Below are 27,491 nucleotides of genomic sequence, written 5' to 3'. Positions count from 1 at the left end.
AGCTTGTGTCTACCCCAGTGCTTTGTACAGTGCCTGGCACATAGTAAGCACTTAACGAATATCATTTTTAAAAATTAGTTGAATGTTTGGGTAACTATTTGAATAATATCTACTAAAAAGAAATATCTGTACGGGAGAAAAATACACAAGGATTGAGGATGGGTATTGGTCTGACAGGAGTGGGATGTTTTAAGAGACTTCCTAGTGTCCAGCCCCGGCAGATCAAAATCCAACGTCACTCCTGATAAATCAGTCAGAGCGCTTACAGTGTGAATGTGCACTGTACTAAACGTTTGGGAGAGTACAGTATAACAGAGTTGATACACATGTTCCCTGCCCACAATGAACTTACAATCTAAAGAGGCTTCAGGGTTGAGAGACTGTGGGCTGCAATGGGTTATAGTGCTTGTAGTAGCAGTAATAATAATAATAATGATAATGGCACTAGTAAGTAGTAGTAATAATAATGGTATTTATTGAATTCTTGCCATGTGAAATGCTCTGTCCTAAGCGTTTGAGAGTGTACTGATAGCGTTTAATAAATATGATCTATCCTGAAACTGGCATCAGCCCTGAAAGGATGGACTTTGAGGGTGCTTTAAATCCCAGCCTGAGTCATCACCAAGTCAGGTCATGTGACAGAGGAAGTCAGAAGCAAGAAGCAGTGTGGCCTAGTGGAAAGAGCACAGGCCTGGGAGTCAGAGGACTTGGGTTCTAATTCAGTCTCTGCCAAATGCTTGCTGGGTAATCTTGGGTAAGTCATTTAACTTCTCTGTGCCTCAGTTCTCCTGTTCTCCCTCCTATTTAGACTGTGAGCCCCAGGCGTGACAGGGATTGTGTCCAACCTAATTAACTTCTATCTATCTCAGCCTGGCACATAAGAGCATAATAAATACCATAAAGAAAAAATGGAACCTGTCAGCAGGCCTTCACCCACACTGGTTTCAGCTGATCCTTCACTCAAACTGATTTCAGCTGTTCCTTAGCTGAAGTAAAAAGCACTCTTTGTCAATTTCCCCTTTGTTGGTGAAGAATCCTGAAGACATTTTGCGTCTTTTCAAGCATTTATTCACCCTTCTGCAGGCTTGGCATCCACAGGTGAGGAAACACTTTGGTGAGAAAATATAAAGTGGAAGAAGGCTTTTTTTAAGAACCGTTTAGACTGTAAACTTCATAGCAAACTCCATTAGATTATAAAATCCTTGAGGGTAGGGATGGAGTGCAGGGCTGGAGGGGAGGAAGGTCTTACTACCTCTACTGTACTCTCCTGAGCACTTAGTCCAGTGCTGTATGCGGAGCAAGTGCTCAATAAATGCTACTGATTGATTGAAAATGAGAGATGGCCCATAATATGATCATCTTCACTACCAAAGCTATTTATTCTTAATCCCTTTCCCAGTTCTCGGTCAATCTCCTCTACACCCTGCAAAAGTTCTTGTCTTTGCTCTTATTTCCTCCTTACCTGGATTCCCTCCTTACACTTTGTTGTAAAGTACTCTCCCAGGTGTTTGTGCAGTGCTCTGCACACGGTAAGCACTTATTAATACTTTTGATTATTCATTCATTTATTCAATCATATTTATTGAGCATGTAGTGTGTGGAGGGCACTGTATTAAGCACTTGGGAAACTACAATACAGCAATAATAAGAGATGATCCCTGCCCATGATGACCTCACAGTCTTAATTATGGGCTGCTTTTCCTCCACTACTCTGACTGTTCCCAGGCTCCCAATCGACCAATGGTACTTACTGAGCACTTACTATGTGCAGAGCACTGTACTAAGTAGTTGGGAGAGAACCGAAGAAAAGAGTTGGTAGATATGAGTGAGTTTACAGTCTAGAATCTCACGCCTTTATCCTCTGGCTTCTCCAATTTCTTCACCATTTTTCCACACTGATCTAACATGGGTTTGTTCCTTTATGGTATCTTACTATTTGCCAGACACTGTTCTAAGTACTGGGGTAGATATAAATTACTCAGGTCGGATCCAGTCCCTGTCCCACATGGGGCTCCTGGTCTTAAACCCCTTTTGCAGATGAGGTAACTGAGGCAAAAAGAAGTGAAATGACTTGCCCAAGATCACATAGCAGACAAGCAGTGAGATGGGGGCGGGGGGAGGAGCCTTCTCCGGTTCTCTTGACCTCCGTTCTTGCTCCAGGTAAAATCCAGACTCCTTTTTCCATCTTTTTTCCTCACTCCCTGGAACCTCCCGACTTTGCTCCTTTCCACCTGGTGCTGGAAGGACTCAAAACTCTCTGTGGTAAAAGTGTACATGTCTGTGAGGGTGGGAGTTGGCACGTGTGTCTATGGGCATGGAGAAAGTTCAGAGAAGCACTTAAAAAATCCTGTGAAGAAAGGGAGAGAGGAGGTGAGGAACATAACCCGGGTAACAAACTAAATAATTCCTCCCCTTCACAACTGTCTAAATTTATCAGGTATTTGTGGGTTGTTATCATCCTGTCCTTTAGTCTTTACTGAGGCAAATTGAATGCCTCTTGTTCTCTTCTTCTTTCTCATCAAATTGGGAAAGGTTCATTCTTATGATAATTTGCCACTATCGTGATGACATTATTTCTACTAATAGAGTTATATATAGCTGTTCTTGAGGCTTGAAGATGTCACTACTGGCAGAAAGATTTTTATCATGGTGTGCAGGTATGTTTGCAAAATCAATGGGTGACCCTTTTCCTGCACTGTTGTATTTGTTGCCCACAATGCTTTGGGCAGTTTCTCCCCCTCCAGAATATAAGCTTGTTATGGGCAGAGAATGTGTCTTCCAATTATATGTTGTACTCTCCCAAGCACCTAGTACAGTGCTCTGCACATAGTAAGTGCTTGATAAGTACCATCGACTGAGTGATTCTCATGTCGGTCTAGACTGTAAGCTTGTTGTGGGCACGGAATGTGTCTATTGTTATAGTGCTCTCTCCCAAGCACTTAGTACAGTGCTCTGCACACAGTAAGCACTCACTAAATAGGATTGAATGAATGAATTTTGGGAGCTCTCCTCAAGGCTTCCCCTCCAAAATCATCACCCTGCTTCTAGGTTCTGCAAGTCAGCCCCACCTGCATTTTGCATTGTTGCTTTTCTTAGATAATGATGGGGAGAAGATCTGGCAAAGCCCCAGGGTTGAGTTTTGGTAACTGGCTTCCCTGAGGCAGGAAGAAATTTTCTCCTTATCCCATTCCGGCAGCATTTTTGGTACATAGCATATGTGCGCTCTTTGTGATGTCATTGCATTGTGTCCCTCACCAGCTGTGGGAGCCACAGGTTTCCCCCCTTTGACGTTTCCCTTGGACCACCTTCCTCAGAGCGCTGCATTTGTACCCCCCTCCCCACTGCATGCCCCTTAGACATGTGCTCGGGGGGGGGGTTGCTTCATTTGAGAATGGTTTGAAGCCCACCTTGCAGGCCTCCCTTTGTTTAATCATGATGGTCTTTGTTCAGTGCTTACTATGTACCAAGCACCGTTCTAAGGGCTGCTGTAGATACAAGCTAATCAGGTTGGACACAGTCCCTGTCCCACGTGGGGCTCACGGTTTTAACCTCCATTTTAAAGATAAGATAACTGAGGCACAGAGAAGTTAAGTGACTTGCCCTAGGTCACACAGCTGACAAGTGGTGGAACTGGGATTAGAGCCCAGGTCCTTCTGAGTCACAGGCCCATGCTCTATCCACTAGGCCACAGTACTTCATTTCTGCGTGGAGCAGTTTCAGGATTTCATTCAGCTCCTCAGGGCAGCCAAACTTTTTTCCTAGTTGCCAAAGTCCACACCTAGTGATGGTGTCAACTGCTTCTATGGACACTTATGACTCCCTTCTGCATCGCCTTTGCACTTGGATTTGGACCCTTTATTCACTATTTCCCCTCCCACCATGGCCCCACAGCATGTAAGTACATATCCTTTAGACTGTAAGCTTACTGTTGGCAGAGAATGTGTCTACCAACTCAGTTCTATTGGACTCTCCCAAGCGTTTAGTGCAGGGCTCTGCACACAGAAAGTGCTCACTAAATACGATTGATATCATTAATATACTTATTTACATTAATGTCTGTCTCCCCCTCCAGACTGTAAGATCACTGTGGGCAGGGAACCTGTCTACCAACTCTGTTATATCATCATCATCATCAATCGTATTTATTGAGCACTTACTGTGTGCAGAGCACTGTACTAAGCACTTGGGAAGTACAAGTTGGGAACAATATGCTACTCTTCCTGAATAGCTCTCCTCACAGTAAGCGCTCAATAAATGTGATTAACTATACCCGGGCAGCAAAAATTAAGTCTCCTGTGCCCTTCAGTGGTCTAAAGCCGCACTGCAATTGTAGGAGTACCTGATTAACAGTATTCCTCAGTAACCAGTCCGGGAAATATTCTGGCTGGGATCAAGTCAACAACAGAGAGCAGCCCTATTTTTGCAGTCCTCTGTCTCCCTAGTCTCTTGAAGATGGTGCTTATGGAAAATTTTGTTGCACTTCCTCAGTGTTCCTTTTTTTATGGTATTTAAGCGCTTACTATGTGCCAGGCACTGAACTAAGCGCTGGGATTAGTAAAAGCTAATCAGGTTTGGTACAGTTCCTGTCCCACATGGGGCTCCCAGTTTTAGTCCCCATTTTACAGAGGAGGTAACTAAGTCCTAGAGAAGTTAAGTGATTTGGCCAAGGTCACACAGTGGACAGGTGGCAGAGCTGGGACTAAAACCCAGGTCTTATTGTGGTATTTATTAAGCACTTACTATGTGTCAGGCAATTTTCTCAGCTCTGGGGTGGACACAATCCCTGGCTCATGTTGGGCTCACTGTCTCAATCCCCATTTTACAGATGAGATTTTCCAGATTTAGCCACATATTCCCTGTGTGCTTGTAAATCTGAGCAGATTATACATTCTCATACAGGGGCGTTGCCATTCTTCAGGGTTCCAACTGCAGTGATGTCTTTCATTAAGTGTAGATACAAAAGTCATGCCTTATGTTGGCAGAAAAATTATTCTGTCATAAAGAGTCAGCCTCAAAAGTGTGATGTGGGTCAAAGAGGTCACTGAAACATTCTTGCTATCTCTTTAAATCTCCTCTTTATCTGTTATGAGACTAGAGCTGTCTGTTGCTCAGGGTTACTGTTGATGGGGTATTTTTTAACATGGATCTGTAAAAGTTGATGGTTTGGTGTTGGGTCTACATAATAATTAGAATTATAGGATGCATTAACTGCTTACCACTAGAAGTAGTGTGGTTCAGTGGAAAGAGCCCAGACCTGGGATTCAGAAATCTAGTACTGGCTCTGCCACTTCTCTGCTGCTTGACTTTGGGAAAGTCACTTCATGTCTCTGGGTCTCAGTCACGTACTCTGTAAAATGGGGATTAAGACAGTGAGCCCCATGTGGAACAGGGACTGTGTCCAAGATTAGCTTGTATCTACTCCAGTGCTTAATACAGTGCCTGGCACATAGTAAGCAGTGAACAAATACCATTTTAAAAACAAACCAAGGACTTATTTCTTTTCCAGTTGCCAATTGGGTCTTTTCATGCCTGTTATCAGGATTATTTTCCCCCATTATTTATAAATACCTGCTTTGTTTTGGGAACAAAAAAATATAAAATATCTTTGTCGTAAATAATAAACCAAGCAATAATTGCATGGAATTTGCAGTTACTACATGCTAAAGAAATACTGAATGTAATAAACTGTGGCAGTAAGAACAGTTTCATTAACAATAACCAGTCTGGAACCTTAAATGACAGGTATATTTGGTTATGTTAAGTGTAGTTGGGTATATTTGTTGGATAATGCCCATTCAAAATTAAACTGAAATCTAGGATTCAGGACTACATAAAAGAGAGAGAAGAGATCTGCTCCAACAGCTGTTCTCTTCATCCTTCCTGACACGCTTATCAGTCACAAAATAAAGTCATGGAAAAAAAGGAGGCTTTTTCTGAAGCTTGGAGACAAAACAGAACCAAAGCTTCTTGGATGTGACCTTGGATGATTAGAGGCAGACAAAAGCAAATGTGTCTCTCTTTGCATTCCCAGGAGAAGCAGAATGTCATCTAACAGCTATGGGAACTTCATGCTGGGCCTACATTAAAGGCTTCTTTCTCAAACCTGAATTCATTAAAATGTTTCTGTTCTATTAGGCACGATGATTTTTCTTAATAGCTGAGGTTAAATCCTGCGTGAGAGTGGAGGATAGGGATTTTGAGTGCTCAAGTAATTACCGTGGAAACAATAGTGACAATTAATTAGTGAAGAATCATGGACTTAGGTGCTTCTGTGATTATATTCCCCATGGCTCCTGATGTTATACTGCAATAGTACTAGTTATGTGACTTCTGAGCCCCATGCTCTTGTATCTGTATGCTTTTGACACTTGATGTTCACCCCCCACTCAGACCCACAACACTTTTCTTTAATGGTATTTAAGCACTTATTATGTGTTGGACACTGTACTGAGCTCTGGGATAGACACAAGCTAATCAGGTTGAACACAGTCCATGTCCTAGCTGGGGCTGCCAGTCCTAATCCCTATTTAAAAGAACAGAGAAGCAGCTTGGTTTAGTGGATACAGCAAGGGCCTGGGAGCCAGAAGGATCTGAGTTCTAATCCCAGCTTCACCACTTGTCTGCTGTGTGACCTTGGGCAAGTCTTTTCATCTGTAAAATGGGGATTAAGCTGTGAGCCCCATTTGGGACAGGGGCTGTGTCCAACCTGATTAGCTTGTATCTACTCCAGCACGTAGGATGGTGCTTGACACATAGTAAGCACTTATCAAATACCATTTTACAGGTGAGGTAACTGAGGCCCAGAAAAGTTAAGTGACTTGCCCTAGGTCACACAGCAGACAGTGGAGCCAGCTTTACCAATGACCTGCTGTGTGACTGCTGACAGGCCACTTAGTTGCTTTTCTCAAATGCTAAAGGAAAAATAGTTTTAGAAGCCTTAATAAATAGTTGGGGAATAAAAGACCTCTGAAGCCCACATTACTAATAAATGCACCCAAAGCTTTTCCGGTTATTGCCTGTGTTGCCTGATATTTGATTCCAGCAATCTTATATTATTACTGCAGGGGAACGAAATGGAAGCTTTATTTTGGCTGAACCAAAGGACATTTGCTCGGAACTGGGTCTTTGGAAAGTCAGAAACATTTCAAATGGGCAATTCAGGTTATGCCTCCTTTTCTACCGTCTATAATGAGTCTCCTCATCCTCCTCCCACTAGATCTGTTGCCATTATTAATCCACCTCTTTTCATGACCGCTAGTAAGTGCTAAAAATGATGGTGAATAACGAGCTAAAAAGTTAGTTTTATTGGGACAAATGAAAACAGTAAAATCATATTTAAAATTAACAGGAGGAGATTTCAGATGAGAGGAGGAAGAAGGAGAAAGGCAATTTGGGAGGAACTGTGAGGAAGGTGGGGGAATAAAAAGAGGTGGAGAAGGAAAATGGGGAAAATGAACTGACAAGAAACCTAATTAGGTAGCAACACCTCAAGTTACAGTACTTGGAGTTCTGAAATGCAGAGGTAGTGTTCTTGAATGACCTTGGGTTCTAGGAAAATTGATGGTAACACATTGATTCAGAAGGAATGAATGAGCTAAGAGCTAGAAGGTTCAAAGATATCACCATGACTGACACTTTTTAATAATGTTTCCTACATTATTGTTGCATCTATCATTAGCAGAATGCTGCATACCATGTCACTCATTGCTGTTTTACTCTATAAAAATCCTGTCAACTTGTAAAACAAAAAGTACTGCATGATCAGGTAGAGCAAGACTGAGACAGAAGCATAAGTAGCAACATCCCTATCAACCCTACTTGCATATTGATAACCATTTTTTATGGTGTGTGTTAAGCCCTTATATGTTCTAGGCACTCTACTAAGTGCTAAGGTAGATACAAGAAAATCAGGTTGGACACAGTCCATGTCCCACAGGGCGTTCACAGTCTTCCTCCTCATTTTACAGAGGAGGTAACTGAGGCACAGAGAAATGAAGTGACTTGCCCAAGGTCACCCAGCTGATGAGTGGTGTGGCTGGGATTAGAACCCAAGTCATCTGATTCCCAGTCCTGTGCTCTTTCCTCTAGGCCATGCTGCTTGTCTCTTCTAGACTGTAAAGCTAGCTGTGGGCAGGGAACTCATCACCAACTCTGTTACAGTGTAGTCTTCCAAACGCGTAGCACAGTGCTCTACAGGCACAGTAAGCATGCGGCAAATACGATTGATTCACATCAACCGGCTTTGAGGCCTACCTCCAAACAGTGCTACTGCTCACTACAGGCTCTGTTTTTCTGGCACAACTGTGGGAGGGCAAAGAGACAGAGAAGCAAATATTCTTGCCCTTTTAGGGATGGGAGCCAAAGGGGACTGGAAGGTCATTGCACAATAGGAAATCCCATTAGCATTCTATCTCTGTCAGTCCTGAACCTTTGAAAAAAACTGTTGTCACCAGCAGAGAGCTGGAGACTGCATTATTCAAGACCTGATATGAGATGTCAGGCTAGTAATATCTCAGTTTTGTCCTTCATTTCTTTTGTGTCCAATATAAGATCAGGGCTGGGAACAGATTGCCACTGCTGAAATCAGTATTGGAAGTGGTCTATAGTTCTTCCTAATTTAAGAGTCTGTGTAATAATTGCTCTTTTATTTCCATAGACCTGCAATAGGGGTGAATCTGATTCTGTAGAAGGGTGTCCATTTACCTGATTTTTTTCAGGTGGTCTGTCCCTGAAGCAGCGTGGTATAGTGGATAGAGCACAGGCTTAGGAGTCAGAAGGTCATGGGTTCTAATCCCAGCTCTCCACTTGTCCACTGTGTGGCCTTGGGTAAGTCATTTCATTTCTCTGGGCCTCGGTTACCTCATCAGTAAAGTGGAGATTGAGACTGTGAGTCTCTCAGGGGACAGGGACTGTGTCCAACCTGAATTGTTGGTATCTACCCCGCTGCTCAGTACAGTGCCTGGCACATAGTAAGCACTTAAAAAAATACCACAATTATTATTGTTATGTGTATCATATGCCTAAATACTTTTTAGTCACCAAGCCCCCCTCCATCTCAGCTCCTGCATCAAAGTCCTAAATTCCAAATGAGTCAGGGGAGGAGGGCGGTAATGTAGTGCCTCTGGAGCGATCTTGCCTGTTTCCTTGAGACTCAACCAGAAGGGATTTTCAAGTGATAAATTTATTTCCCATGGTATAAAAGGAAGCTACGGAGAGTAAATCTAGTTACTATCGTAATTTTTGAGTTATTTTGGACTAAACATTATTTAAGTTGATTATTATTGAGTTCTTACTGTGTGCAGAGCGCTGTACCAAGTACTCGGGAAAGTACAATGTAATAGAGTTGGTAGTCATGATCCTTGCCAACAGGAAGCTATAATCTACAGCATCTTTCTCTGCAGGCTTAACTCTCAGATTACCACGTAACAACTGATTCTTGTTAATCAAATCCTCCATTTGGCCCTGAAGGTTTTAAGTATCAGTGATTTTGAATACTGCCTTGCAAATACTGACTTTAGTATTGTCATTTTTCCCATTTTGATTTTAATTAAATCTTGATTATGATCATTATCTTGTTTGAGATTTTAGTTCTTCATGGATGCTGGGGCCTTCACGGGACTCTTAAGTACTTCCTGGTGGGGCTTTTCAATCTCATGTCTGCTTTAAATAATTCCCAACCTAGGATGGTCAGTAATGCTCATGGTGGGCAGGGAATGTATCTGTTTATTGTGGTATGGTACTCTCCCAAGCACTTAGTACAGTGCTATACACTCAGTGCATGCTCAATAAATATGATTGACTAGTTTAGTGTCCTACAGCAAAGTGCTACCAATTTCAATTTCTCTGGAAAAAGTCCAGTCATATTCTCACCCGTGAAACTCATCAAGGTTGATATCGGAAATCAAATGAGCAGTTCTATGCTGAAATGGGTAATGACTCTCAGAAATGTTTTTAGAAAAGTTAGTCCCACAGCGGTTAATACTGTTGCAGCAGTGTGTGACCAAATCAACAGAACTTTGGAGACGCTAATGTGGCTAAGTAGGTTAAGCATGCAGAGTGAAATTACTGTTGGATGTGTGAAAATATTGAATATTTCAGTCTTTAAATTTTAAATCATCTTCTATTATGTAACATTATGGCAAAAAGCCAGCTTTTTGAGCTCATTTGTGAGCAGAGAACATGTCTATCAAATCTGTTCTATTGAACTCCCCCAAATGCTGTCCACATAGTAAGTGCTCAATAAATACGGCTGATTTATACTGTCTGTAAAAATCATTCCTAGTAGTCAGCCACCCCGATGCCCTCATGCGATCGAGTCATCCAAAAGAAATCAAGGAGATGTGAAATCGGGTTAGACTTCAAAAGAGAATTCTGCCTTCAAAGGGTTGTACAATTCTTATTAAGCATGTTTGTTAACAATACTTTAATTGTCAATACAATTGAAGAGAATGCAAAATGGAGATTCAAATGGAAATTTAAAACCGCAAACTCAGATTTAAACCCGAAAACCACCAAATAGATCACCAACCCTCACTTTTCTGGCCTGTGTTCATAAAGGGCTTAATTCTTATGAAGTGGAGTTTGCTTCTAAGAGCTGTAGGAAGACAGCTTCATTGTACCAGAAAAGCAGTGTGGTCTAGTGGAAAGAGCATGGGCCCAGGAGTCAGAAGACCTAGGTTCTTATTTTCCACTTGCCTGCTGTGAATCACTTCAATCAATCAATCAATTATTTTTCAATCAATTATATTTATTGAGAGCTTGGTGTATACTAAGCACTTGGGAGAGTACAGTACAATAGAGTTGGTAGGCACATTCCCTGCCCACAGTGAGCTTACAGTCTAGAAGGGGAGACTGACATTAATATAAATAATGGATATGCACATAAATTCAGAGGGGCTTTGGGAAGGATGAGTAAAGGGAGCAAATTCAAGAGCGAAGGTGGTGCAGGAAGGAGTGGGAGAAGAGAAAATGAGGGCTTAGACAGGGAAGACCACTTGGAATTAATAACTCCAATTCCAGACTCCAGACTTAATAACTCTAGACTTAATAACTCTGTGCCTCAGTCTCTTCATGTCTCCACTGTAGATTAAATACCTGTTCTCCTACTTTAGACTGTTAACCCTAAGTGGGGTAGGGATTGGGTTTGACCTGATTAGCTTGTATCTACCCCAGGGAGAAGCAGTGTTGCCTAGTGGCTTCTTTCCAAAGATTGACTGTAATACAGAACAGTCAATTTTATTTGCATACCGGAGAAGGGAATAGTTTGAAAATTTGACAGTCCGGTATAAAACTGGATGAGTGGCAACCCTAGTCACATCTTACATTTAGTCTTCTCACTGTGCCTCAGTCTTGCCAGCAACCCCTTGGCCATGTCCTGCTTCTGGCCTGGAATGCCCTCCCTCCTCAAATCTGACAGACAATCACTCTCCCCCATTCCAAAGCCTTATTGAAGGCACATCTCTTCCCAGAGGCCTTCCTGTAGTCCCACCTTCCTCTAAGTCCCACCTTTCCTCATCTCCCACTCCTTTCTGCGTTGCCCTGACTTGTTCCCTTTCCTCTTCCCCTCTCCCAGCCCCACAGCACTTAGGAACATATCTGTAATTTTATTTATTTGTGTTCTTGTCTGCCTCCTCCCCTCTAGACTGTTAGCTCATTGTAGACAGGAAATGTGTCTGCTTATTGTTGTATTATACTATCCCAAGCGCTTAGTACAGCACTTACGCACCATAAGCACTCAATAAATATGAATGAATGAATGAGTAAAGTGCTCTGTAACCCATCAGTGGGTCATTCTGTAATGACAGCATTAAAATGTATTTTTGGCATCTGACATATTAATAGAGGAATTGTAAAGCTTAATCATTCATTCAGTTGCACTGTACTAAGCACTTGGGAGAATGCAATATAACAAGAAATACAGTCCCTGCCCACAATGAGCGTAATTCATGATCCCCACCAAGATAAGAAATCCCTGAATTACTAAATTGTCATATAATAATAATAATAATAATAATATAATAAGTATCTTTTCATTTTACTGGGCTGCAATCTTTCTTAGTCTTGCTATGATCCAAAGCAAACAAAATTTATGTTTAAAAATATCATTTGGAATTCTTATGATTTTTCCCTAATTTTTCTAACCTGAGAGATGCATTCTATTTCTTGTGGAAATCTCTCACTCCCTGAATTTATTCAAAAGATTACAAAAAAATTTCACTCTCTGTTTTTTTTATTAACTTGTTGATTCTGGTTATCATTCATTAACACACTGATTGCGTTAGACGTGTTTATCAAGGACAGCTCAAGGAGTGGCCAATGATGACAGAAAATTTGGTGAAGTTTATTTTACAAAGTCTTATTGCTGTTTAAAGAGCTTTTTGATGTTTTCCCAAGAAAAAGCTTGAAGAAGATGCCTCTGACAGTTAACTATAAAGAAGCTAAGTGGCCTAGTGGATAAAGCACGAGCCTGGGAGTCAGAAGGACCTGGATTCTAGTTCCTGCTCTGCCACTTGTGTGCTATGTGACCTTGGGCAAGTCACTTCACTTCTCTCTACCTCAGTTACCTCATCTGTAAAATGGGGTTTAAGACTGTGAGCCCCATGCGCGACAGGGACTGTGTCCAACGTGATTAGCTTGTATTTACCCCAGTGCTTGACACATAGTAAGCTTCTGCTCAAACAGAACCACTTCTCTGCAATGTGCTTTGCTAGTTTCTTTGTAGTTTTAGTTGTGGTCTAACAATGTCTGAGGCTTTCCTTGTTATACAGGATCAATAAATGATCTCCCTTGCCTTTGATTTCTCAATTTTAGTTCACCAGGCAGCAGTGTTTTGGATATCCTGCTGTCATCCAGTCTCCTTGCTTTTTTAAAAAAATGGTACTTAAGCGCTTATTATGTACCAGGCACTACACTAGGGTAGTACAAGGTTGTACACGGTCCATGTGCCCTATGGGGCTCATAGTCTTAATTCCCATTTTGCAGATGAGGTAACTGAGGCACAGAGAAATTAAGTGACTTGCCCAAGGTCACACAGCAGACAACTGACACGGCCGGGATTAGGACTCAAGTCCTGAACAGGACTTGAGGACTTGAGGACTTGAGCATGGTCCCAGGTCCATGCTCTATCAATGGATCTAGGCCAGGCTGATCCATATGTACTCAGCTCAGTTGTGTCGCAGTAATCCCTGCAACTTTTTCTAGTTTCAATTCTGGAAGACTGACTTTAGGTGCAGATGATATTGAAAATACTGTTACACGAAGAAAGGGACATTTTTGTGATTCACTTCCTGTATTTTTCCCTTCCATTAATCATCCTTTTAAATAGGTTGACAGAGTTTAAAATTCATATGCAGTACAGACAATTGCATTTTATTTAGCTGAACTATTTGAGAAAAGTCTGTCAAGCTTTTGAAATTTATGTGCCCTAGAAGCTTTCTTAAAGCAGTTGAGACTTTGAAAACGTGTTTTGGTTGCATGTTTGGAGGAAAATACTCTATGAATCAATAAATTGAATAGAATAGGTAATTATTCTAAAACAGTGGGCCTTAGACCTTTTACTACTGCTGGCCTTTATCTGCTGAATGCTTGTAAGTGAGAATTATGTCCTCTATTTAATTTTCTCTTAATTTTTTTTCTATCCATTGTGAACTGCTGGCAGTTCGTTTTGAGGTGCCTAGCTCTCAGGGGTTTTGTTATTAACTTATGACATATAAAGTCTATTTTATGTTAACATTTGCTACTTTGGACATATAGAGGCCATAACCCTCTTAAAATGGAGAAACTGAGTCACAGAGTTGATTTCACTTTACCCCAGGTTACATAGTGAGTCAGAATGAAACAAAATAGAAATCAGGACGCTCGTTCCCAGGTCACTGCCTTGGCTTCTTAAACATTTCTCTAAGTAAAAACAGGTAGTTTGCCAATATTATATTCACCTTTTAAAACTTTATTGAAAGTAATGGGCTTAGAAAATGTCTTGGAAAGTTAGTCACATTGTTTCAGTTTAGAGCTGAAGCTCATGCTATCTGAGTAAATTAAAATGAGTCATGAGCAGGGAATTACACAGTCTTATTTAATTTGTTCAGCAATGAATATTTCTCCAAGAGAAAGAGGAAAACTAGAATACACAGCTACCTTGAAAAAATATAGAAATATGGATTCAATTTTAATTAGGATTTTAAAATGTTTTTGCAAAAGATAAAGCTCAAAATCAATAGTTTATTTTTTTTGTCTGTTGCTTGGCAGACGATCATGAATCAATCATATTCATTCAGTGCTTACTTTGTGCAGAGCACTGTGCTAAGTGCTTAGGAGAGTACAATATGACAGAGTTGGCAGACACGTTCCCTGCCCACAGAGAGCACATCATAACTCTTCATTGTCAAAGTCTTTTCCTGTGATTCATTAATCAGGATGCATCATGAAACCATAGTACACCCAATGCCTAATTGTTTATTATTTCTCAGTATCTTGTGTTAAAATGAGTAATGCATACAAATGTGATTGCAGATTTATAAAAATGGAATTTAGCAGAAATAAAATATGTTCAAATGCTTTGTTAAAGTCATCGATCAGTTGAATCGTTTACATATTAACTTAGGCTGTTCTCTGTAATGAAAAAATAGTCAGATGGGTGAGGTTATTAATAGAATTAATCCTGACAATATGGCATTTGCCATACTTTGTATAACTTAACAAATATTATTATTATTTAAGCACTTAGTATGTGCCAGGTGCTGTTCTAAGTGCTGACAAGCTAATCAGGTTGGACATAGTCCCTGTCCCACATGGGGCTCACAGTCTTAATCCCCATTTTACAGTTGAAGTAACTGAGGCACTGGGAAATTAAGCAATTTGCCCAAGCTCACACAGCAAGCAGTCAGCAGGGTCAGGATTAGAACCCAGGTCCTTGTGATTCCCAGGCCCGTGCTCTCTCCATTGGGCCACGCTGTGCTTATTGATTGACTGGCTGGCCTTCTTTAAGGGTTGATGACATTGATGCAGAGCACAGTGAGCCTCTGTAGTTATTTTTTTCTTTCTTGGATAGGTTTAAGGAAAACCGACTGTTGTTCTTATGCATATTTTTTTTTTTTTTTTTGCTTTTCTCCAATAGGGATGAGGGGAGAATCTTATTTCGTTGGAATGAGAAACCCTGGTCAGTATGGCTGCATTCCAGATGATGGAGGACTCTTCTTACTGTACTGCATGATGGACAGCCACAGGGATGTCACCAGATGTTTCACAGAGGAAGCTTTCCATGCAATCACCGACTTCAATGATCTTCCAAACTCCCTGTTTGCATGCAACGTTCACCAGTCAGTATTTGAAGGAGAAGACAGTAAGGTAGAATCTGTTTTTCATTTTCAGAACACGGGGAAGTTGTTTCAAGAGATCCTCTATTCTAAGACCGCGTTTTCCAGAGACTTCGTGTTCTAATTTTAATCTGTATTTCTGTAGTATAGCTTTTGATTGTCCAGTGCCTGGCATGATAGAATTGTTTTATTATTTGCAAAATGTGACAGATGAACATGATGCTCATTATAAGACTGCTTTGGAAAGCCCACAAACCAAAGACACTAAGGGGGATAGTTATAGTAAATGGATTTAGAAACAAAAATAAAAAGTGATTTTTGAAAATATTTATATGTTTTAGATTAAATCTAGTTGCAAGAGCATGGGCATTGGGATCAGAGGACCCATTTCTAATCCCAGTTCTGCCAATTGCTTGCTTTGTGACTTTGGACAAGTCAGTTAACTCTCTGTGCTTCATTTACCTCACCTGTAAAATGGGGTTTAAATCCTCCTCCTTCCAGTGTAGACTGTGAGTCCCATGTGGGTCAACCCAATAAAAGTGTGTGTTCCCTAGATCTAAGAACAGGGCTTGACATAATAAACACTTAGCAAGTACCAAAAAAAAGAAAAATTTGGATTCTTCCCTTGGAATAAAAGAAGGCTACCTTCATCTTCAACTTTTAAAATGCCTCATTTCATTTTAAGAAATATAACATGAAAAAATAGCAGCCCAAATCTCCAAGCTTGGTAAATAATAATAATTATGGTGTTTCCTAAGTGCTTACTATGTGCCAAGCACTGACTAAACACTGAGTTAATAGTAATACTGATTTGTGGTATTTGTTAAGTGCTTACTATGTACCAGACACTTTACCAAGTGCTGGGGTAGACACAAGCTAGTCAGGTTGGACACAGTCCCTGTCCCATGCGGGGCTCACAGTCTTAATCCCCATTTTAAAGATGAGGAAATTGAAGCTACTTGCCCAAGGTCACACAACGGACAAGTGGTAGAGTCAGGATTAGAACCCAGGTCCTTCTGACTCCCAGGCCTGTGCTCTATCCACTAGGCCACAGTACTTCTCATGTACAATGTAAGCAGATTGAACACAGGTTCTGTCACACATAGGGCTCACAGTACAAACATGTGCTGCCAATAATTTTTAAGAAATAGGCAATTGTAAAAATTGGTTGTGATACATCAGAGCTAAGTCCCACCTCTTGGTTTTGTTTGCTGATAATGTGTAGTGCTGTGTTGTTTTCCCTATATGGTCTCAATTTCAATTCTGGGTACCCTTGGAACATTTTCTGTGTCCCTCGGGCATAAGGCTATGAATGATTATCCTGGCTTGCAAAAGAGATGAGTCAGATTTATTGGTTATTCATTGACGTTATTTTGTGGTTGAATTTAGGAGTTATCCATCATGTCAAAATAGTTGTTAGCTGCTTGTGAAAATGGTCAGAAAACTCACACATACAGGTGTGAGAATCTAAATGATTTAAGCATTTTGCATTTTGCATTTCAGAACCTGACCACTGTTTTTCGGGGACAGTGCCACGCTTGCTGGTGTTAGGGAAAGATAAGTGTAAAATAGTGTGATTGTCAGATGGGCTCTTAATTTTCTCCCTAAACCTACCTACCAAATACCCACTTTCTAGCTTACCTTGAAATCTCCCAAACTCCTCACTATTGGCGTTAAAGTACTCCACCACTTTGCCCCCTCATACCTCACCTTACTTCTCTCTTTCTACAACCCGCCGGCACACTTGGCTTCTCTTGTGCTAATCTCACTGTGCCTCCATCTCATCTGTCTTGCTATCAACCCCCTAGCCCACGTCCTGCCTCTGGCATGGAATGCCCTCCTTCCTCAAGTCCAATAGACAATTACTCTCCCCGACTTCAAAGTCTTATTGAAGGCACATCTCGTCTAAGAGGCCTTCCCAGACTAAGCCCTACTTTTCCTCATCTCCCACTCCCTTCTGTGTCACCGTGACTTGCTCCCTTTGCTCTTTCCCCCTCCCAGCCCCACTACACTTATGTTCGTATCTGTAATTTTATTTCATTCATTCATTTAATTGTATTTATTGAGCACGTACTATGTGCAGAGCACTGTACTAAGCTCTTGGGAGAGTACGATACAACAATAAACACTCATATTCTGTGCCCACAATGAGCTTACAGTCTAGAGTGGAGGAGACAGAAATCATTGCAAATAAGTAAAATTACCAATATGTACATGAGTGCTGTGGGGTTGGGAGGGGGAAAGAGCAAAGTGAGCAGGTCAGAGTGCAGAAGGGAGTTTATTATATTCAATTATTTATATTGATTCCTTTGGAAATTCCTTTATGTCAGCCTCTATATTGGAGCATAACTCTGTGGGCAGGGAATGTATCATTTGCTTGTTTTGTATTGCTTAGCACAGTGTGTTGTGCCCAGTGTATACTCAATAAATAAAAATGGGACTACTATTATGACTAGTACTTCTACTCTAAAAATACAGGCGGGTACACAAACTGCACTAAAGAATAGTAATGATTATCAACAGTGAGAAGCCGAGGGTCGGATGGCATATCTAGCAGCATCGTTTTGGAGATATGATGAAGCCAGCATTTTTTTTTCATATTTTGACAAGTAATTTAGATGATGGACTAGAAAATGTGCTCAGCGAGTTAGCCAATTAAGTTGTCTAAGGGAGCTTTCCATTTGAAAATCGGATTAGAATTTTAAATGGGCATGCCAGGTTAGAGAAATGGAAAGAAACAAATGGGGGTGAAATTCAATAGAAGTGAATGCACAATTGGTGACATCAAAACCACCAAGAAGGATGAATTCCCGGTCACCCAGAGTGCTTTGGAACTGATCCCAGAGTCAAACCAGAATGCTCAAGTCCCCCAAATCCTTTTTGGCTCAAAGTCAATCAGTCAACATCCGACTTAGACCATGAGCCCCATGTGGGACAGGGACTGTGTCCAACCTGATTATCTGGTACCTATCAAAGTCGTTAGAACAGTCCTTGACACAAGTGCGTAACCAATGCCACAAAAAAGTCAATCAGTGATACTTACTGAGCACCTACTGCATGCAGAGTACTGTACTAAATGCTTGGGAAGAGTACAATACAGCAGGGTTGGTAGACACAGTCTCTGCCCACAAGGAGCTTACAGTCTAGAGGTGTTTCGAAGTGTTTAGATTCGTGTGGTCAGTTTCAAGGTCACTGAATAACTTTGCAATCAGCAGTGTAAATTAGGTTGTACAGATGCAGTCTTCAAGAATTAAAGCCAACTATACAATTGTGAAAGGGAGTGATTACAGCAAACATAAAATTTATGCTATACAGATGTTTAAGAAACAGACATTTTCAGTGGGGTGGCCAACATATTTTGGGGTCATGGTAGAATAATGTGAGGACATCGGTGTGGGGTGAAAGCTACCTTTGGAGAGTGGGAATTACAGTGATATTTCCACTCTTGTCGATGAGCTGTCTCATACTGTGGCTCGCAGATTTGGGCTATCCTGTTGACTCATTATCTGTTATTGTTGCTGTGGAAACAGCCCTATTCTGGGAATCAGGAGACCTGGGTTCAATCAATGGTATCTATTGAGTGCTTACTGTGTGCAGAGCACTGTACTAAGTGATTTGGAGAGGACTGTATAAGAGTTGGTGTATATACATTCCCTGCCTGAAGGAGCTGGCAGTCTAAGCACTGTACCAAGCACTTGGGAGAGTACAATGCAATAGAAGAAGCAGCGTGGCTTAATGGAAAGAGCCCAGGTTTGGGAGTCAGAGGTCATGGGTTCAAGTCCCCGCTCTGCCACTTATCAGCTGTGTGACTTTGGGCATGTCGCTTAATTTCTCTGTGCCCAAGTTGCCTCATCTGTAAAATGGGGATTAGGACTGTGAGCCTCACGTGGAACAACCTGATTACCTGTATCTACCCCAGCGCTTAGAACAGTGCTTGGCACATAGTAAGCGCTTAACAAATACCATAATAATTATTATTATTAACAGAGTTGGTAGACACATTGGAGCTTCTAGTCTAGAGCACTGAACTAAGCCCTTGGGAGAGTACAGAGCAACAGAGTTGATAGACATGTTTCCTGCCTACAAGGAGCTTACAGTCTAAGCACTGTAGTAAGCGCTTGGCTGAGTACAATACAAGAGAGTTGTTAAACACATCCCTTGCCCACCAAGAGCTTACAGTCTAGAGATTCTAGTCCTACTTCTGCCATAGTTAGCTAATGAAGGAGAAGACCACACATCCTCTAGGCTGTATGCTTTTTGAGGGCAGGGGTGGAGTCTCCCAACTCTCTTGCAATGTACTCTTCCAGATGCTTAGTACAGTGTTCTGCACACAATAAGACCTCAATACCATGGATTGATTGTGGCGGACTATTTACTGAACTCCCAGTATGGCTGCTCGCCTGTTGCACTCCGTGTTCCAACAGAAATATCCATCAGGGGTGAGAGCACGTCATTCATTTATTCAGTCAATGAATTGAGCCCTTACTGTATGCAGAGGAATGTACTAAGCGCTTGGGAGAGTACAATATAACCATAAACATACACATTCTCTGCCCAAAAAGAGCTTACAGACTAGAGGGGGAGGCAGACATTAATATAAATTAATTGCAGCAGGCTTACCTAAGCCTGTAGCATTGGAGCCATTTCTTCTATGCACGTTATTGGCTCATCTTTTATGTCTGAGGGGAGACTCTGTCCTGACCACTTGATCCATGTGTAGAGAAAATCTCATCTAAGCTTATTCTAGTCAGCACTAGAATGGTAGGAGCTGTGGAGCTGTGGTCGGCACAGAGGAATGGGGGTGCAGAAATCACCTCGACAAATCCAGAGCTGCCAGTAGGAGCACTTCCCCCTTTTTGTAAAAACCTGTTAGAAATGGCATGGCCTAGTGGAAAGAGCATGGATGAGGGATTCAGAGGACATGGGTTCTAATACTGGCTCCACCGTTGGTTTGCTATGTGATCTTGGGCAAGTTAACTAACTTCTCTGCACCTCAGTTACTTCATCTGTAAAGTGGGGATTGAGACTGTGATCCCCATGTTGGACATAGACAATACATCTACCTCAGTGCTTAGTATAGTGCCTGGCACATAGTAAATGCTTAACATAATAAGCATTTTTTTTTAAAAAAATCCTTCTTTCCAGCTCTGAGCACAGTATCGTGTTTCAAAAATCAGGGAACATTGAGGAGAAGAACTTGTCCCAGTTATGGAACTTTTCTGGGTACTAGAATATTTAGATATGCTGGCTTCCTATTCCCATTTTGGGATGATCAGTGAGGTCGAAAATAGGACTGCTCAGAAATGAAGATAATGAAATCTAATCCTCGTGTATCACATTCACATCTGAATAGCACAATGTTCTAGTACAAAAATGAAAGTATCATATTGCTAAGTCATCATGGTTTCTACAGATGTATTACATCTTGAGTAGTAGTATGGAATTTTACTTGTTTTCTATTTTTATTATTAGGGTATTTGTTCTTTCTGTGTGCCAAGCACTGTTCTAAGTGAGGGGGTAGATACAAGATAATCAGGTTGGTCACCAACCCTGTCCATGGAGTTCACTGCTATGGAGGGAAAAACGGAAGAGCATAATAGGTTGCAGATGAGAGGCCAGATATTTCAATCAGTCAATCGCATTTATTGAGCGCTTACTTTATGCAAAGCACTGTATTAAACACTTGGAAAAGTACAATAGAACAGAGTTGGTAGACACCTTGACTGCCCATGAGGAGCTTGTAATCTAGCTTATCAGTATTCAGTGCATTAACACGTCTCTGGGTTTCCTAGCTATGGCCTAATGGAAAAAACATGGGCCGCGAGTCAGGGGACCTGAGTTCTAGAACAAGAAAGCCGTGCGAGATTGATTTTGATGATTGCTAATGCATGCTGCCGTGTGGTGTGTTTTGGTTCTGATATTGGGGACTTGTTTATAGTCCATGGAGGAAAAAATGAAACTGCTACATGCAGATTACTCTTTGCTTGCTAAATCTCTAAGCATCTATGTTTTTGTACAAAATAAATTTAGATTGGGAGTACTCATAGCCAGCAACACTCAAGTTAATTCATTTCTCATCAACCCAACTCCTTTTTTGTTTTTCTCCCTCTGCTCTCACTGAAGAGCAGAGGAAGAAGAGGAGTAGCAAATGTGAACATGAATACAATTACTTGTTCAGCTGCTGGGGGAGAGAGGAGCTTCAATTAATCAAACTTACTCAGCAGTTACTTTGTGCAGAGCACTATACTAAGCTCTTTGGAGGATGCGACAGGATTAGTATACGTGGCCCCTGCCCTCAAGGATTTTTCAGTAGAATGCGGGGGAGACACTTCAAAGAAATTATTCATATACTTGTCCATCATAGTAGAAGACGCCATGGATGTTCACCTCTGAGTTTGTGTGTGCCTAAAAAAGCCAGGGAAGGATGCATGATATCATCCTCATTGTGAACATTGAAAGGCTGCTCCTTTTATTCTTAATTAATTAATGATGGTATTTGTTAAGCGTTTATTATGTGCCAAGCACTGTTCAAAGCTCTGGGGTAGATACATAATAATTAGGTTGTCCCACATGGATCTCAAAGTCTTAATCCCCATTTTACAGATGAGCTAACTGAACACTAAATTAAATGATTGCCCAAAGTCACATAGCTGATAAATGGCAGAGCCAGGATTAGAACCAGTGATGACTGACTCCCAAGCCCGTGCTCTTTCCACTAAGCCACGCTGCTTCTCTTCTCTTGTTGCCATGCTTAATGCTTGTAGTGTCTGGTTCTTTTTTCCCTTTTACATCATCATGTCTCATTTCTTAGGAAGTTTTTGCTCAACTCAATCACTGCTCAAAGAGCTACTCTCTTCTTGATAGTAAAAAAAAACAAAAGACAGCTATAATATCCTGTCTATTCACTTCCCCAACTCCACTTTTAGCATTGTTTGGTTGCGTTAAACAGCATAAATAGAAATGCTTTTTGTAGGAATGTTCCAGTTCTTCTTTCATGACAGGGGATCTCTAAAAATATCAGCAGGCAACCAAAAATATCAGCAGGCAAATACCTACATTTGAAAAATATAAGTGGAGGAAGGAAGTTTATTATTACTGTTATTAATAATAATAATGATAATGGTATTAAGTGCTTACTATGTGACAGGCACTGTACTACAGTGCCTGTACTAAGCACTGGGGTGGATACAAGCAAATTGAGTTCAACACAGTCCTTTTCCCACAGTCACAGTCTGTCCCCATTTTACAGATGAGGTAACTGATGCTCAGAGAAGTGAAGTGACTTGCCCACAGTTACACAGCATACATATGGGGGAGCCAGGATTAGAACCCATGACCTTCTGACTCCCAGAATACACTGGGACTTCCAACTCCCAGAGTATTAAAGAGCTACCATGTTCCCACTACTGTTAAGCAGTTGTTCTTAGTCTTCCCATTTCTTGTTTCTGGGAGCAACATTATTGAAGAATCCATCCATCTTCCCTCTCAGTCTCCCAGGTAACCTGGGACTTAGAAATCAACCCTGGCAGTAGCAGTTCTCCACCTCAAAAGAAAGCACTTAAGTATTGTGATTTGACACCCACGAGTTAAAACGGAGTCATCTCATACATTAAATAGAACAGTTTGAAATTCTGTGAAGTACTGAGAAAGCTAAGGTGTGACAATAATGATTTTCCAATATATGAGGGACTATTTTAAAGAGGATGGAAGTGTTTTCCATACCTGCTGTGGGCATAGCAAAAAGAAGTAGGTGTAAATTGTGGCCTGAGGTGTTTTGTTTTTTGTTTTTTTTTTCTTAGAATTAAGAAAGAACTTCCTGGCACTGACAGTAGTTTCACATTAACATGGATTCCTGATGGAAGCTGTCCCTTCCTTCCCTTTGGTTCTTGCACTATTAAAAGCATTTATTCCCTAATGATATGAGAGGCACATGGAGATTCCTAGGGATTTTGACGGCAGAAGTTTCTCTTTGGCAGTGTCTTTTAGGGGACATTGACTCTTAGATGGAATTCCATTTCTTAGTGCATTTATTTCAGCAATAATTTACAAAATAATATTCAAATGAGCTGAAAGAATTAACATTCTTCCCAAGTGACTAATTTGCCCACAGGGAATAGTTCACACATCAAAAGGATGTAGCTCATTGTGTTGATGACATTTTTTGAACGATCATGATTACTTTTTGCCCCTCTGGCAATTAACTCGGAAAGAGCATAGGACTGGAAATCATGAGACTTGGGTTCTAATCCATCTCTGATGTTCATCTGCTGTATGATCTTGTGCACATCACTTCAATTCTCTTTGCCTCAGTTTCCTCATCTGTAAAATGGAGATTAACTACCTCTCCTTCCCACCTCTTAGACTGTGAGCCCCATATGAGACAAGAATTTTGTCCATTATGATTGTTTTATCTTTTCCAGCACTTAGGACAGTGCTCAGAGTATGGTAAGCCCTTAAAAACACTATGATGATAATGATTATAATTTAATAATGATCAAATCTTAAATTTTTGCTGAGTTCATCAGTAGCATTCTTTTGAGTACCAAACTCTGTTCAGAGCACTGTACTGAGTACTTAGGAGAGAACGTTAAGGCTAGTAGGGATGAACCTTGCCCTCCAGAAATTTATAGTCTAGCAGAGTTCATCAAATGAAAATGACAATAATAATAGTTATGGTCTTTGTTGTGTCAACAATGTGCCAAGCACTGTTCTAATCACCTGTGAAGAACTTTATATACTTTTGTGAATTATAGTTACTGACCCCCTATTGACCAGAAATAATTAATTTGTTTATGAATTGACCTTCCTGTGAGGCAGTAACTTAGGCAAGGGGAAGACAAGAGTCATATAACTATTAACTTTCATGTTTGTGGTTTTTAGGCCAAGAATTTGAATGAGAACAAATATTGACTGGAAAGAAAAGGAATCATCACCATACTTCCATTTAAACCAGATTTGGTCACTCTTAGGGGTCACAAAAAGATATAAAATTTTGATTACTGCTCTGTAACAATGCTCTGTATTTTCTGACACCATTTTGAGTGTAATTTTGCTGAAGTATTTTAATCCTTTTGTTATTCAGATATGTCCACCAAACTCTAATCCTATTTAACCCCTTTCTCCGGGTTAAGCTATAGGGATGCAGCTAAATGTCTCTTGAAGCTGCCTAGCCTTACTGAGCATTGCTTCGAGTCCCCTGAGAGGAGCTTATAGTTACTTCTTCATCAGGGATTATTGGACTTGATGTCCACTGGTCTTCTTCCTGCACTCTCTGTGGTGTCTCAGGACCTAATAATTGTGGTATTTGTTGAACACTTAATATGTGCCTTGCTGGGAGTAGATACAAGAAAATCAGATCAGACATATGCCCTGTCCCATGTGGGACTCTCAGCAATCAGTCAATCGGTGCTATTTATTGAATGCTTACTGTGTGCAGAGCACTGAATTAAATACCTGGGAGAGTAGCGTGACTCAGTGGAAAGAGTATGGGCTTGAGAGTCAGAGGTCATGGATTCTAATCCCAGCTCTGCCACTTGCCTGCTGTGTGACCTTGGGCAAATCACTTAACTTCTCTGTGCCTGTTACCTCATCTGTAAAATGAGGATTAATACTGTGAGCCCCATGTGGGACAACCTGATTACCTTGTATCTCCCCCAGGGCTTAGAGCAGTGCTTGACACATAGTAAGAGCTTAACAAATATCATTATTATTATAGAATTGTCAGACATGATCCCTGCCCTCAAGGAGCATCCAGTCTAGAGGGGAGGAGCTTACCTCAGGGGGATGGAGAACAGGTATTTTATAGATGAGGAAACCAAGGCACAGAGAAGTTAAATGACTTGCCTAATGTAACACAGCAGGCAAACGGCAAAGCTAGGATTAAGATCCAGGTCTCCTGACCTTAATAATAATAATAATAATAACAATTGTGGCATTTAAGTGCTTATTATGTGCCAAGCACTGTACTAAGTGCTGGAATAGATACAAGATAATCTGGTTGGACCCAGTCCCTACCCCACAAAGGACTCGTGGTCTTAGTCCCCATTTTACAGATGAGGTAACTGAGGAACAGAGAAGTGAAGTGACTTGCCCAAGGTCACACAGCAGGCAAGTGGCAGAGCCGGGACTAGAATCCAAGTCCTTCTGATGCTCAGGCCCGTGCTCTTTCCACTAGGCATTATTGTTTCTCGCTGCTTCAATCCGGTGCACTAAACACAAGGCTGTGGTCTTCTCTGGCTACAGTTGTGCTGATTGGTCAACCAAGCAGGGAGCCAATTCACTCCCTGAAGATCCTTCTGAGACAGTAGACTGGTTTAGATTGAGCCACTTCTTTTCAGGAGAGTCCCCAAGTAGACTAAAAGCCATCTGAGTCTACCCTGACCCTGGGCATGGCAGGTGGGAAAATTGGGTCCATTATTCTCTTTTCTTCAAATGCTGTCGAGTTGTTTCTGCCCCATAGCAACTCCTTGAACACACCCTCTTCAGAACATCTCATCTTCTGTCATAAGGTCATTTGTTGCTGAATTGCACTTTCCAAGCACTTAGTACAGTGCTGTGCACATGGTAAGCACTTAATAAATATGATGGAATGAATGAATGAATAAATTCTGGTATGTGTATCCATAGAGTTTTCCTAGTAAAGATACAGAAGTGGTTTACCATTGCCGCCTTCTACGCAGTAAAAACTTGAGTCTCTGCCGTTATCTTTGATCAATGTTTCGGTCATGTGGTCATCTGCCTTTGAGTCTTTCCCATACTGCTGCTTCCCAGCACAGGTGAATCAATTTTTATCTGACGCTTCAGTTTAGACCTTTCTATTATGGGTAGCCCTATATAGCATAGCTCTAAGCTTCAGCAGCGTACACACACTCTCCTACCATGATAATGGATTGATTCATAAGAGATTCTCATTTAGCTTGGCAAAAATCCTCCTCTAGCAGCTGATCTAGAGTCCTGAGGTGAGCCAAGGGAGGAACTAAGGGGTGTTTGGCACAGTCACTAGCAGTGTCCTCACCTATTCTGAGCACAACACTCACAAGGGATGGTCTAAAAAAAGCACCACAAATGCCGGAGAGGGGAGCATTTGGGACTCAAGAGATGAACTCTGTTTCCCTTTGGGCCTAAGAGCTCTCCTGCAATGGAGTGAATCTGTTGCAATCAAACAATTAGTGTATTTATTGAGAGTTTTCTGTGAGCAAAGCACTGTGCTAAGTGCTTCTTCCTTCAAACGTTTTTCTCCCAAATGGAAACCTTTCCCTTTTCTAAAAGGTTCTGAGCAGTGATGCTTTGAAGATAGTGTTTTATAATTTCATACTAGTGATAATTAGAGTATTTATTAAGCACTTACTGTCAAATACTATGCTAAGTGCTGGGGTTGACCCAACATCATCATTAATATCATCATTATTATTATTTGAATGGTGTTTGTTAAGCATTTATTATGTGCCAGGCACTGTTCTAAACTCCAGGGTAGGTAGAAGGTAATCAGGTTGGACACAGTTCATGTACTGCATGGGGCTTACAGCCTTAATCCTCATTTTACAGAGGAGATAGCTGAGAAAAAGAGAAGTTTAGTTACTTTCCCATGGTCACACAGCAGAGAAGTGGCAGAGCCAGGATTAGAACCCAGGTCATTCTGACTCCCAGGCCTGTGCTCTATCCACTAGGCTACGCTGATTCCCTTAACAAATGTTGTATTTATTAAGTTGTTATTATGTGTCCATCTCTACTATAAGCGCTGGAGTAGATACAAGTTCATCAAGTCAGACAGAGTTCCTGTTCTATATGGAGTTTAAATAGAGGGGAGAGCAGGCACTGAATTCCTGTTTAACAGCTGAGGAAACTGAGGCACAGAGAAGTTAAGTGACTTGCCCAGGGTCAAACAGCAAACAACTGGCAAAGCCAGAATAAGAACCCAAGTCCTTTGATTCCCAGGACTGTGCTCTTCCCCCTAGGCCATGCTGCTCCTTGCTATGCCACACTGCTCCTCAAGCTGGCAAGCCCAAGATGGTAATTAGACTTTAGTCCCTGCCCCAGAAGGGTTCACACTGTAATTTACTTCTTGATTTTAAGGGTCATTCATGGCATAGTAGATAGACGACAGACCTGGGAGTCAGAAGATCATGGGTTCTAATCCCGGCTCTGCACATGTCTGCTGTGTGACCTTGGGCAAGTGACTTC

The 27,491-nt window shown here is 41.2% G+C and overlaps 1 protein-coding gene across 2 annotated transcripts in view; it reads left to right on the top strand.

The window, feature by feature from the left end:
* Positions 1 to 27,491, top strand: part of RCAN2 (regulator of calcineurin 2) — a 161,402-nt gene that overhangs the window by 9,781 nt on the left and 124,130 nt on the right. For both annotated transcript variants that reach the window (XM_038751418.1, XM_038751419.1), the window contains one exon: positions 15,113 to 15,342. In XM_038751418.1, the coding sequence (XP_038607346.1) occupies positions 15,115 to 15,342 (228 nt within the window). In that variant the 5' untranslated portion in view covers positions 15,113 to 15,114. The remainder of the gene's footprint in view (positions 1 to 15,112; positions 15,343 to 27,491) is intronic.

This window comes from Tachyglossus aculeatus, chromosome 9 (genome assembly GCF_015852505.1).
Source record: "Tachyglossus aculeatus isolate mTacAcu1 chromosome 9, mTacAcu1.pri, whole genome shotgun sequence".
Lineage (NCBI taxonomy): Eukaryota > Metazoa > Chordata > Mammalia > Monotremata > Tachyglossidae > Tachyglossus > Tachyglossus aculeatus.
The sequence above is the reverse complement of the archived record's forward strand: the minus strand, read 5'-3'. Positions and strand labels throughout refer to the sequence as shown.